The sequence below is a fragment of the Xiphophorus hellerii genome, chromosome 9 (genome assembly GCF_003331165.1).
Source record: "Xiphophorus hellerii strain 12219 chromosome 9, Xiphophorus_hellerii-4.1, whole genome shotgun sequence".
Taxonomy (NCBI): Eukaryota; Metazoa; Chordata; class Actinopteri; order Cyprinodontiformes; family Poeciliidae; genus Xiphophorus; species Xiphophorus hellerii.
Window position 1 is genome coordinate 22,204,111 of NC_045680.1, and position 14,439 is coordinate 22,218,549.

A 14,439-nucleotide genomic window follows, 5' to 3' on the forward strand; every position below is an offset into this window, starting at 1 on the left:
TTCAAAAAATTTGTTTAAGTAATAAAAGTTTCAGTAAATTACGTAAGTAATATAAAAATAAAAATAAATCCGTAACATATTCTCCCCCCTGTATGATACATTACTGGCTAATGTATCATATTTCTATTATGTGAAATAACGATGATGATGAAACAGGATTATTATTTTACTGAAAAATACTACCCAAATTTAAGGCTGCCTTTTGTCCCAAAAAATAAACCTTTCAAAAATCAAACAGAACAATTCATTCTGCATGGTTTAAACCTTCAAAATTGCTATTTTCCCAAAATACTTCACATTACAGTTGTAAAGGACATTACTGTTATGATTGTCAAATAAGTCATTTTACAAGCTTCTCAAAACTTTTCACTAGCGTTTGACAAAACGTGTTTACCAATTAAGACTCTGTGAAAGTGTTGCATAAACCGGCCAGAGAGACATTGAAAAAATTCAAAATGTAGTCTTAGTTGAGAAAATCTAAAAATGATAAATTTCGAGAAATACTGGTCCGAATATAACCAAATCTACAAATGAAAAAAAAATTAAACTAAAGACCAAAATTCCCTATCCCCTGGTGAACGGGTCCAGAGGAAACTGATAACTCAAAAGAAAGAAAGTAATTCGTTATATTTAACAAAATAAACAAAGAACTGACACAAATAGCCAAATAAAAAATCAGACTAATGTAAAGAAATGTAAAGATTAAAATCCTAAATTACTCACTACTTAATATATAAAGTAATATGAAAGGAAAACAGAAAATCATTACCAAGAGTGTCTGTGTGTGACAGGCGACTCAGTGTTTCGATGCTACAAACTTATATTTTACATTTTCCAGGAGGTAGTTTAAACGATGGGAGAGAAAATTATTTGCCTTACAGTTGTTTGTTCTTTTCTGCTGAGCTGCTGTGAGCAGAGGTTGCTTTGTACTTAAAATTAGTGATATGCAAAAAGGTTTCACATGTTAATTAGTTGAATCTAGTGGGGGTAGAAATTACAGCACAGCTGTAGCTTGTTCTCCCGTGCTGAACTTCTGTGAATGGGGGTTGAAACTCCTCCCTGAGCTCCATTATTCTCATATCTTAAATAAACATACTTGTCGCTTCTTCTTGTTTTGTTCTATGTATTTATTTTACTTAATTTTCTTATTTTATTTTATTCGAAGCCCTCTCGTCTGTCTATAGGCAGTATTGAATCATCTCGTATTACAGTTTAATATTGATTCTCTACAATAGTTCCATATAATCTTTTTTATTTATTAACCAATAAGTTATTTCAAACTTAATGTTATCCTTCAACAACAAATCTTGTAAATTTTAGCAAACTTTTCTATATTTAACCAATTTCTATTTAACAAGAGAGTGACTTCTAATTTATCCTGTCTAATTATCCGTAAGTCCTGTAGATTTAACAATATTTTATCTATCTTAAAGTTTTGGTCTGTTTGAAAAAGACTGATTGTGAAAATATCTAGAGTCAGTTGTATATTGCAGTTTGTTGTTATCTGAACAATTACCTCTTACAGTTAGAGCCTGTTTCTCTAAAAATCTTCGTTTTTTTTTCTTATCCTCAACTCATGAAAAAAATCCTATTTTACTCATTGTATGTCATTCCATTTTCCTACTACCTTCACAGCCTTAGAAGGAATAATTAACATTATATCCACTATTCAGTTCTCAAGTCTATATAAATTTTTATTTAATTTATTTCATAGCTGTACCTAATCAGTTATGTATTTATCTATTTATCCATTCAGCATATTTATGTATTTAACTATTAATTTGCCAAGACAGCATTTCTAGAATCCTCTGTGACCTAATTTTCTTGGCTTATTCTTTCTTTCGTTATTTATTTATTCATTTATTTAACCGTAGAACCCATATTGTAATTTCAATTTGTTCAGATAATGTATTTTATCAAGATTCTATCCTTTAATCACCTTCCAAACTGTACACTGCAGGTCACAGTTACTGCTGTTATTGTTTAATTTTAAGAAGTTAGTTCAATTTAACACAGAGGATGTTTGTAAAAACTAGAAATTTTGCACCATCAAACAGCACTGAGAAAAATTCAGTAGTTATATGACATAAAATACCAAATGGTATTTTATCTCCAATCACACACTCTGTCAAACCAACATGAATTATAACACAAACAAAAACACACAACACATTACAGAAAACACAAAACACACACATCTGGCCAGGTTTTATAGTCAGTCAAAATTTCATCAGTCCCCAAGTGTCAGTCTGTGGTCATTATTCTATCAAATTTTACTGTAATTTATATCAATTTTACTAAAATTTATATGAAATTTACTGAAGCTTCAGAAATTGTCCAATGTTGTCATGTGTCAATTTAATTAATTTTAAACCCCAATCGTCAGTAACCTTTTAAATCCCCGTGCACGTTTAAAAAGAGAGACATCTCAAAGTTATGTTAAAATCAAACCACAACCAATAATTTTGTTTTCTGGTACCAGTTTTATGTACTGAACTCCTATTTATTTTATTTATTTATTTATGTTTTAAACTAAACGACCACGTTTTCGCCATCGTTGTACTTTCCCCGTTACGACTCTTCAACGAACCCCGACCATAAAATAGCGTACAGCACGTGTCGCAACTCAGTGTCCATAATAACTTCACAATAAAACGCAGCAAAATCAATGCAAATTCACACACACAGCGCTATCCAAACAACTTAACACTCTGCTGAAACACACAGCCAGCCCGAAGTCGTGCACGCGCACACACACGGCCACACACACACACATATACACACGCAGAGCTCTGCACGCACACTTCACACAAAAGAGCCGCTAGCTTCAAAAACACCACAAACATACAAATACAGATAACACTAAACAGAACAATAGACAAATAGAAAGAGAAGAGGAGAAGGAAAACAAAAATACAAAGAAGGCGCCAACTAAAAATAAAAATGCAACCTCAAAGCTCACCACAAGCGTAAAATAAGAATTTACCACAAATTCTATCTGACGGCCTACCTCAGACCTGTCTAGTGTCCCACACACTCAAAGTTTACCACAAACTTATAATATGAATTTACCACAAATTCTATCTGACGGCCTACCTCAGACCTGTCTAGTGTCCCACACACTGAATAAACCTACCCCAGGTTATTTCAAAATACACAATTCCTAAATTTCTTTCTTTAAGGAGCACAGCCATGGGTCTCCAGGGAAAAAGACATAAACTTAAGAAAACCCAGCTTTTACAACTGAGGGAGCGCAAAATCCTCAGTCTGAACCCGCTACGGTCCGCTGTACATGCGTATTTCCATACAGTGTACCACACACTCAAAGCCTACCGCAGGCTATCGTTAAATTCCAATTATAACTAACAACAGACTATTTTAAGAGCAAAACTATCCACCCTTGCAGCTCCGAAACTCCGCGTGGCTGCGCACAACAAAAGAGTAATTAAAAAACGTCTTACCGCACCAGCCGGACGGATCGATCGGGGAGAGACCGCCACCCGCCAAGATTCCAGAACCGGACGAAGCCCCCAAATATTAAAAAATGAGGATCATTAAATGCTAGCTTTGGACAAAACCTTTGGATCCTTCCTCTTTTCCTTTTGCCCGGGATCGAGCGGCGTTCTCCATGAGCGACCCGCAACCGCGTGCTGTTAAAACGAAACAACAACAAAACGTGTTGACGTCACAGATCACGGAGTTTAATCTCATACAAAGCAATCGACAACAAAGCTGCAGAGGTACAGAGATATACATTTTATACAGACAAGAGAACAGACAACACGAAACACAAAAGACAGACAAAGGCGCCCAAAATGTGGAGGAAAAGATGGAAAAAAAAAAAACTCTCTCTTTTTCTTAACACGGAATCTTAAAGTAAAAAGGTGTTTCCCTATTTAATATATGCAGGCAAGGCGTTCCGTTCTTTGACCAATCAGAAACTCCCTCAACACCCAGAGATCCTGGGACTCCCCCTATCTCAGCTCCGATGTCTGGCTTTTATCTAAGTCAAAGGGCGGACGACTTCGTCCTGGGCCGCGCCAGGTACGGGGAGAGGCGCCAAAGAGTCTGTAACTCCTATCAGAGTGTAAATTTTATAGCTTTGTGTCTGTCAGCGGGGGAGGAAAAAAGGCCCTGCTTTGGCCTGCTTCTTCAGCTGAATTCCCAAATGTTCAACAGAAAACTATTCCAAATTAAAGTGTTGGCTATACCTTTACACATGTCGTGGATTAGCTATATTAAGCACCAAACAATAATTATTTTCTTTACATTGTTTAAAAAAATGATCACATGACTTGTTTTAATTACCACTGGTGTGTCACTGATCTAAAAACATTTCAAACCTCAATGCAACTGCTTAGTTTGCTTATATGTTGGGCCGGTGCAGATTAAACAAAAAAAAATAAATAAAATGGGAGTAGAGAGAAATGGCTGTCTTTTAATATAGAGTACTTTCAAATAAAGTATTAACCTTTATAATATTGTTATAAGTTGAGTTTGTGAATAAGATATGCCAGCTAGACTTTAGTTTAACCATTCTAGACATTCCTGTCTTGTGTGCCCTGAAAGTCTGAGAGGAATTTGTAGCGTGACAAGTACTTTAGCTGCAGAGATCCCTTTGTCACACAAAAGGGATTTTTTTGTCAGGCTGACCTTTTTCTGAGAAGTAAGGGAATCTTCTTAATCTCCAAGACATAACAAGTCTGGCTTAATAACTTTGTCAGCACTTATTTCTTCTTTGTCAAAGAAAACAGGGGTGGGGGTTATTTTTCAGTTTCACTCTTACAAAGTGGGTTCATATTTTCTTTAAAATGTGGTATAGTTTCATATAAAATCACAAATATGTTTGGACCATTACTTCCAACAATGGATAATTGAAAAAAAAAAAAACTTTTATATATCGTGACACTGAGGAGTTATTAGTAGAAACTAGCTTACTGCAATGAGGGCAAAGGTCATTTTATTTTCTCTTTCCTTTTTGACTAAGCAGATTGCTGTATCTTGTCAAGTAAACACTTCACTTAATTAAACTATTTTTGGACTGTTGTGTTTCAATATTACTTTACTTTTTCACATTTTAAAAAGGTTTTAAAATGTTTAAAAAAACACAAGCTGCAATAGTAAAAGTTTATTTCAAGTCATAGGAGCCCCTGTGATTAAGCACCTAAAGGAATAATATAAATGTTCAGGGTTTCCCCCAGTGTTTTATAAGCCTGGTGGGCCACCAGGCTTTCCTTGTGCCCCCACCAGGCTAAGCATTGCTTATTTACTTAAGTCTTTTTAAAGTGTTTGCATTTTTTAAGACTTTATTATTGGTGTTTGGGTATTAATCTTCCAATCTTTCAATAGCACATAATTATCAAGTGAAATTTTCAAATTTCCTGTCAACTTTAAACATTTTTTAACTCAAAGACATGATGGGTCATTGGATGAATCACTGCCCTATCATCCAACCACCAGACGTGGTAGGTTTTCTGGGGGAAACCTTACAAAGTTTGGAAGCAGATTAGCTTTGAATGGAGTTCAGAGAGACGTGTGTGTGAATAACATCAGATGCTTCTGTGTTTGTACTGCAAATGCCTCAAGATGACCCAAATGTTTTGGTTCTGATTCAGTAATACCACTACCCCTGCTCTGGTATATATAGCAGGCCGTTGAATAAAACTGATAAAACTGACTACAGTACTCTGTCATGAATTGAAGGAGTTGGCTAATAAACAAAATCCCACTGAATTATGCTGCTGTTTGCAGGATGTGCTGTTGTGGAAGGAGTTTATTTCCAGAGACCCTCAGCCTGAGCTAATTAAGCTGTTTGAATTGCAATCCGCCAAGCGGTGTGACAGAGTTGCTCTTCATCCATGTTTCATTGTGTTCTATTTTTGCTCCACAATCTGTCGTCGCAAAATTGATGAATATGAATCAAAGACTGATGTTGACTGAGTCACCAGAGCTCCAAATGTTTGGTCGTGAAATGGAGCAGAAAAATGGATCGGTGTTGTGTGATCGCATATTATGCTGAAATAATGTGGACGATCGTGTTTAACTGGTATCACCTCTCCGTTTCAGCTGTTGACAAGTTTTGTTTTTGCTTTCCTCTGATAAAGTTCAGATGAAGACGGTTTCAAGACTTTAATGTAAGCCTGTCGTAATAAATGAAAATGAGCATAATCATTTACTTTCGGATGATTAATACATATTTTGAAGGGCAATTTTTATTTATAGTTTTGGTTGTGTGTGTCCTTTTTCATTGTTTTCGGTTGTTGTTTATATATATATATATATTTAAAATATCTTTCAGTTACAGTATTAAGTGTTCTGTACAGAGTTAAAGTTTATTTGTTTTGAGATACATTATTATAATTATGCCATTATTATCAATAGATAACTTGAAAATAATCTTAAAACAACAATATTATTGTTTATTACAGTAATAAATGTGTCATCCAGCAACATTTATTGTGACATGTCTACCGTTAATGTATGTCAGAGTTTATAATTTATGCTTCAGGGTCACATGACCTGTTTCAGGGCTGAATCATAAATCAATATCTTTCTGAAATAATGCAAAGTGCCTTTTAGAATAAAGTTTTAATGCCAGAAGCGAAAAAGACTTAAAAAGCATTAGCTGCAGTTTATGACACAATGTTTTAGCAAAAGTCCATGCACTGAGTTTTCTTTGTGTTATCGCTATAACACAAATAGCCAACAAAGTGAACTTAACCTTGAACTCTGAGGCATGACACTGATAACAGAGCTTTTACGTTGAACTTTATTCAAAATATTAATAAAATGGCAGGAAAAAGTCAGCAGAATTTTTGCTAACAATGAATTTAAAAATAGACTTTTCCAGAGGCCGGATTGTCGGACATTTTATTTATTTTTTGGCCCTTTACTTAATAGAAATTATTCCTCAGATGTTCATAATGCATCCCACTAAACGTCACCCTGACTGTGCCAAGGCCAGTCACACTTTTGCTTACTTTTGCTCATATTGGTCAGATAGGTTCATGCAGCATTATTTATTTATTTGCATTAATTTGTAGGATTTCTTGTCTAACTGGCAAATATTAGACTTGACGCAGCCTTTTTGTGTTTATAGTAAACAACAATCACCTTTCGCCAGGGTGTGAGTCAGTCTTTAGGTTTAAAGGTATTTTCCTTCAGGCAAGAAGTTTTTCTGGTGAGAAATAAAATGCACTGTGTTGAAAAATATGATTTTAGAAAGAAAATAAAAAGGATGTCAAAAATCCTTTTTATTATCAGTGGGAAAGCTGCTACTGACATCAAGCACTTTTTATAATTCTCGATAAGCTTTCTGCACGTTTCCTCTGGTATTGATGACATCTAATCTTTTCCTCTTAAGTTTTTAAAGGTGGAATGCCTCTTTGCCATCACCCTAATCTTTAGCTTTCTTCATAAAATTCTCCTACAAATTCAAGTCAGGACTTTGGACAGTGTGTTTCTCTTACAGTTAGATGAAGTGGTTTGAATACTTGAGCTCAACTGTCCCTGATCAGAAGAGATTTGTTGAATTTATTTCAGTCTTCCTACGTAAAAGGTAAGCAGATTGCCTGCTTACCTTTTACAAAATGCATGGTTCAGGGAGGTCTTCTACTTACTAGCTAAAACTTCAAGAAGGAGCTGCTTTCAACAGCAATAATCTCTGTACTTAAGAGTAAATGTTAGTCTTGTACTGAGAAATTAGTTTGTAATTGGAATTTTCCAATTTAATAATAAAAGTTTTTAAAAAAATACAACTTTCAGCTTGATCTTAGCCAGTGACCGGCTGGCTGAAAACTCAAAAATAATTTCTTAGTCATTTTTTCCCCCCTGCTATTATTAAGCCGCACATATAACAGTGTTTGGTGTTTGTGAAGAAGATTTAAAGTTGGCTGTTTTTAGTATAAGTGATGATGTCTCTAAAATAAAGTCGTAGGAAGTGCAAAATATATAAGAAGCTATTAAAAAAAAACAGTTTCAGTCAGGCTACTAAAACAAATAGACTTCAGGTGGTGCTGGTCATTTCTGTCCTGCACATTTTATTCTTTGCAGTTTTAGTTTGTGTGTCTCAAAGGTTTGTTGTATGGAAGTTTCCTCGAGTTGGTGAAGGAGCTAGCTGATTTCACCAGACAACAGCAAGTTGTTCTGTTGTTTTGAGATTTCAGACTCCATCTGTCATGGGACATGCTGATTTAGGAAATCTCAACAGCCTTTAGGGAATCTAATATCAGGCTACACGTTCTGCAGGAAATACAAATTCGACCAACGTGGAAATTTGCCACAAAACTGCAAAGTATGCATATTACATGAGCAGGATAATGATGTACATAGTGCTGGCTTGACAGTCTGGGTAGATATAGCACAAGTAAGACCCAATCAGGCAGCGTATCATCATGTTTCTAAAAAATAATGGCCTATGTAATTTTTTGCTAAAAATTATTTAGGCAAAAAATAAATAAGTAAAAATTAATTGGGCCGTTATTTTAGGAAGGTGATGACATGCGAGTCTCTATTCCTGGTTTTTAATCGGAACAAACGTTTCCTAAGAGATGCACTGAGTCAACAAACTGCTAAATAATTGGGTTAAAATGAAATAGATTTTGATTATTGTTGCAAAAATGAATTTGAATCTTTAAACATTCCAACTCTTTTTTTTACTGGAAACAATTACATTCTGACTATATAGATTCAGAGTTAAAGTTTTTATAAAGTTGACAAGAAATGTGAAAATAACACTTGATAATTTTGTGTTATTGAAAGATTGGAAGATTAACCCCTGAACACCAACTATAAAATCTTAAAAATTCAAAGATTTAAAATAAGACTTAAATAAATAATCAAATAAGTCCCCTGGTGGGGGCAGAAATAAAGCCTGGTGGCCCGCCAGGCTTATAATACACTGGGGGAAACTCTGTAACAATATTAGCAATACAATACAAAGTTTAGAAAATAAATGACTAGTTCTGTTAAAAGTTGTAATTTAAAAATCTAAATTTTGTTTTTCCTTATGTTTTAAAAAAAAAAAGAAGTTTCCAATGTGACGGCAACAAATCATTTAAAGTATGAATGATGTTGACTTTAAGACGGAACACTGCGTAACACTACATGTTCTCCTACTTTGAGCTGCAGTCAATAAATGGGTGAGTGCGAGCGTGACCTGGAACGCTAATACACTGAGATTAATAAAATGTTGTTACGTGCTTTGTGGGAAACCACAGAGGAATATCTATTCACGCGGGGAAAATAAAGACGAAGCTGTTTATTGTTTAAAAAACTCCTCGTGTTTATGCTGTACTGATTACTTCTCCGGTCGGGATCCTTCTGTGTTTGTCTGCTTTAGCTTGGTGGTTAAAAATAAGTTTTATTTTGATTACAGTCTCATGTGGTCCTCAACCCGCAGTCATTATCGCCTCCCTGGAGCCTGTCATCTTTCTGAACCCCACTGACCCACTTGGATCAGGATAAGGCCCCTGGCGGAGGCCCCGCTCCTTGGAGACGGGCAGCCAACAGCCGTCGAGGGGCGTTCGCCGGCCACCACTGCTGGCTGCTGGACCGTTCTTGTCTGTGTGTTGCTGAGTCAAAACGCAAAAACAAAGCCTGCTCTTGTATTTTGCGGAGGTGTGTGCAGTGAGTGTAAACACAGCTGGCTGCCCTGTGTTAACACGTAGGCTATTGTCACAATTCAGTAGGATAGTGGGTAAAGTTGTGGATTTGTTTGCTCAAAAAGCAAAAAAAAAACGAGCGTTATCAAAGTATTGTCGGATCTATTTTCAAAGAGTGAGGGAATTACATCTTTAGTTATCTGGTTGAAATAGTGATTTGTGGACTTATTGTCACATAACCACATTAGTAAAGTACTGTATAAGTGAAGTGTTTTCGTAATTGTGATTTCTGATTGTTATGAGTACAATTAATTATCCAGGATATCGTCTAATACAACTGTTTGGCAGAAGACGTTTATCAGCACGTCGGGTTTTTGTGTTTTAGATACTGGACTGTTTTATTATTATTATTATTATTATTATTATTATTATTATTATTATTATTATTATTAGCATTATTATATCTGGGTTCACTGATAGTCCACAAACTGATTGTCTGAAGTGAAGTTATTATAAAGATTTATCCAATCAGATGTTACCAGTAAGGTTTAAATAGAATTCCTTTATGTCCTGTTTAATTTTTGATACACGTTAACAATTATTTAATGATTTCGAAGTTACCTTTTGGCACTACAGATATTTTTTCTGAATATTGGAATCATATGAAAGACATCTCAATAACCCTCAAATACTGATTTGCAAACAAAAGTGAAAGTAATGTGGTGTTTTGGGAGAGAGCTGTTTTGAATTTTGAAAACATTTCTCATCTGTTAGCGTTGTAGCTTCTTTATAATTTACGCCATTAACATTGACTCATTCACGCTCCCTCTTGCAGAGAAAAACACTTTGTAACAATATAGGTAAAAATGATTTGTTTCTTCTAAAAATGCAAAATGATTTGCTCCGTGTCCGAACAGAAGCATGTGTTTGCAGGATGTGAGCCACTGCAGCGTCCCAGTGTTTCACATCTAGTGACTCAAGTGGATAACAGAGAGTGGCGATCCCTGCGTTCTGTTCATGTTTTCATGGCATGACAGAGGGAGTATCAGCTGCGGAGGCATTCATCCAGGGTATTTTTACTCGGTTGCCGTGGTGTTGCCCGTTGGCACGGTTGCTGGCGCCGGCGTCCCAGCAATGGGTGTGGCGCGGTGCGTGACGAGAGGCGCCATAGATCCACTTCAGTGACTCATATCCTCAGAGCTCTGCTGCCCTAAATCGGAGCAGGCTTGCACACACCCACATATGCGCAAACACACTTGAAGCATCCCACGTCGCTCTATAAGCACCAAAAAAAAAAAGAAAAAGATAAACCAGTCGCTGTGTTTCAGGGTGAAGAATACTTTACATTTTTCTCTGTTTCTTGGAATCCCTTGATTGTCGATGTGTCATCAATAAGCACATCTTCATCACTTTCCTGACCATCTGTTCCTGGTGAGGCTTCGAGGCACCAGGAAGTCCTTTGTATGTCATGTGTTTTTAACGACAGCACGCTATGCAGAATGCCTGAGGTACTCGCAAGGTAATGTGTTGCACTTCTAAGGCTTTCGTGTTGACAGCATTCTGGGATTTTTTTTTTATTTATTTTTTTTGCTGAAAAGTAGAAGGTGTTGCCTGTGGAGCTGTAATTAAGTTAGATCGGAGGAGGAAGAGGAGGAGGAAAGTAGGTCAATGGGCCAGCAGGTCAGTGAATCACAGATGACGTCATGGTTATACAAGCCTCGCTCTACCGGTTGCACAACACTCACTTGGCAGTGAAGATATTGCTGTGAAAATGTTTTAACATTTTCCTTGCATCACTTAATTTTATCTCATAATGCCGATTTTGTATAATTTTCCTGCATGTGGTATTTTCCTGAGCCCCCCTCCCCTAAAATCTTGTGATCCAGTGATCTTGACTCTGTTGATAGTGAAAAGCTGCCTGCTTTTGTTTGTCAGGAGAACCTAAGTTTATAAAAAGCTTTTACTACCACTCCTCACTTTTTGTTATACAGTAGTTGTACTGATGTGTAGTCAGCCATTTGTGTTGACAAACAGTTATCTAAGATAAGACTCGTGCGATCTGTGCCAAGAGTCATGGCATATGCAATAAAATACCTCTGTATAGTTGCAGCTTGTGATTACGCACTCGCCTTCCCTTGTCACTTTTTGTGACAAGGGAAGGCGAGTATTAGCTGACTTAAACATATAATATATAATAAGTAATTTCAATAGAACCTCTATAATGGTTGAAATATCAGAAAAAAAGGGGGAAATCAGTAGAAAAACAAAATCATTGACATCTTTGGGTTACTCAAAGTACAGTAAACCTCTAAGTTACTTAAATAACAAATTGAAGTTTTGGAGTGGACTAGTCTAAGTCTGGACTTAAATCCAATTCAGATGTTGTAAAATATCTTCAAACACACCTTTCATACTGGAAAATCTTCCAATATGGCCGAATTACTGCATAGCGTTATTAGGTTTAGGGGGCAAATAGATCTTCAGGTATGGTTTAGATGGCTTTTTTTCACCTTAATGACTGAAATTTGAAAACATATTTTTGTATTTACTTTGTTATCATCATCCGTTATTGAAACCTGTTGATTTGAAACATTCAAGCATGACGACAATAAAGAAAAAACGGCAGAAATCTGTAAGGGAGTGAAACGTTTTTTGGTTTTATGAACTACTGCATGAAATCAAACATTTCAGTTTCTACTAAAGCAAGAAAGAACGTACTGTAGACACTACATTTCATAACCATTTATTAATTCAGCCAATCAAAATTTATTAGAATGGGGAAAAAAATGTGTAAATTATTTGACTAGAAAAATAATCTTAAGAATCAGCTGGTATAACTTATTGTGACACGTATCACAGTTTAATCATAAATACCACAAAATACAGATGTTTCCCACCCCCCCTTTTGCTCATTACTATTTTCCTTTGTGTTTACTTACACTCGCTGATTCCTGAACAAAAACATTTTATAATTAAAAAAATGTTGAACACTGAGAATAAATTTGAGGGTTTTTTTTAAAGCTAAAATGGTTCAAAGGCGGATTGTTGGGACTCTTCTGCAGCTCACTAATGCATAGTTATTAAAAATCATTTCTTTTATCCACTGCCTCCTCATGAGTCATGGACAGAATTAGCTCCTGCTATTAAAACATTGCTCTGCAGATACAAACATTGAGTAACTTAATGGCCAGCAGCCTGGTATATGTATGAGTCATACATGTTTTTATTTCTGTGTCATGTATGGCCTCCATAAACTCATGGCTTCACTCTTGGTAAACTTCTCTGTTTTCCACCAACTTTTAAGCACTCACGTCACATCTTCTGCTTTTATAGAAGAATTGCAATAGATTGCTATTTTATACAGTTAATTCAAAAAATTATTAATATCTCTGTATGATTTAGATTTAGGATTATGTTTGATTCAACAGAGAATTATGTTTTTCATAGGAAATGACAGGCGTCTTTTGAAAAATGATTAAACAATTTTATTTATATTTATAACATTTTATTTTGCATATTTCTCTTTATACTTGAATAAAACAAGTGGCATGTTAAGCATTTGTATATCTATAATAATCAGCAGAAAACTCTTTACTGACATTACAGCAATCAAACACTTTAAATAATTGCTGACCAACTGAGTGGCATTTTTAATCAAATAGAAACCTTCATCAACTTTATGCCTCAAAAAATCTCTTCCTCTATGGACACTTGGATTGTTTATATATATATATATCTTTTTGCTTGATGGTGTAGTTTTTGCTGGCTTTCATGGTAGCCAATCCATTCTCATATTACTTTACAATATCTATTAACAAATATGAGGAAGTACCATGTCAGCCAGTTACTGCCTCTGTAAATCAGTAATGTTACAAACCCAACATTACTGATTGCTGCTGAGTTACAGCAAAAATACATTAATCTTTGGGAATAAATCGAGTGAAGATGTATTGCTGTAGCCTACACTTGATTTAACCAAGGTCTCAAATCATTCAGCTCGCTTTCAGAATTCATTTTATTGTGAAACTGTTTATAAAGTGCATATACATATATGTATTTCTTCCAGTCATCGCATTCCACTGTAATGCATCAGTGCAGGTAGATTGTCGCCATGGCCGGCTGAGGTGTCTTGAAGCTCACACCTGATCCTCTGTTGTTCTTTTTTTGTCTCATAGAAACAGATGTTGCTGCCATGTACAACACTTGCATCCAAAGGAGACCAGAAACTCATCTGACTGAAGACCTTTTACCAACTTTCAGCTCTCCTCCAAGACTCAAGTCCAACATCAACCGCTGCTGCAGCCCACCCACCGAGACCCTTCACTCATCCAGACACACTTTCCTCTCGCACGACTGGCTTTATTTTTGGTGAGGATAGGATTCTGCTTCGCCAAGACTGTGCTATATTTGCTAGTGGTTTTGGCGTTAAAGGTTATTTCTCTCTCATTTTATTTTAAAGGTTCATTCACAAATGTCTACCTCACGATTAAAAGACTACACGCCGACTCTGCAACCCTGAACAGGTTACAAAATGACCTCAAGCATTAACCGGTGAGATGGATATTCTAAACGTTTGCTTCTTTTCTAATGAGCGGTCCAGACATGGTATACTGTAGGGTCACAAACTGGATTTTAAAATTCCTTATTATGATCTGAATAAGGGGAAAAAAGGAATAGGAAGGAACAAGTTAGCACTTAGTAAAAGTTAGAGCTGCGCATTATATTGAATCATCAATGCAGTTTCGTCGCCAAGGGAGGGGAGAGGCTAAAACTCTAGATGTCTGCAGTGCTGCAGTTTCAAACTGTGCCAACTTGGACAGTTTCTTCAAAAAATATT

The 14,439-nt window shown here is 35.9% G+C and overlaps 1 protein-coding gene across 5 annotated transcripts in view; it reads left to right on the forward strand.

The window, feature by feature from the left end:
- clocka (clock circadian regulator a) overlaps positions 1-14,439 on the forward strand; it is a 32,320-nt gene that overhangs the window by 4,402 nt on the left and 13,479 nt on the right. For 4 of the 5 annotated variants that reach the window (XM_032572486.1, XM_032572489.1, XM_032572487.1 and 1 more), the window contains exons 2-3: positions 13,778-13,970; positions 14,062-14,153. In XM_032572486.1, coding sequence (XP_032428377.1) covers positions 14,134-14,153 — 20 coding nt within the window. In that variant the 5' untranslated portion in view covers positions 13,778-13,970; positions 14,062-14,133. Of the gene's footprint in view, positions 1-10,934; positions 11,122-13,777; positions 13,971-14,061; positions 14,154-14,439 lie in introns of those variants that run through there. The other variant, XM_032572485.1, reaches the window with a different exon arrangement.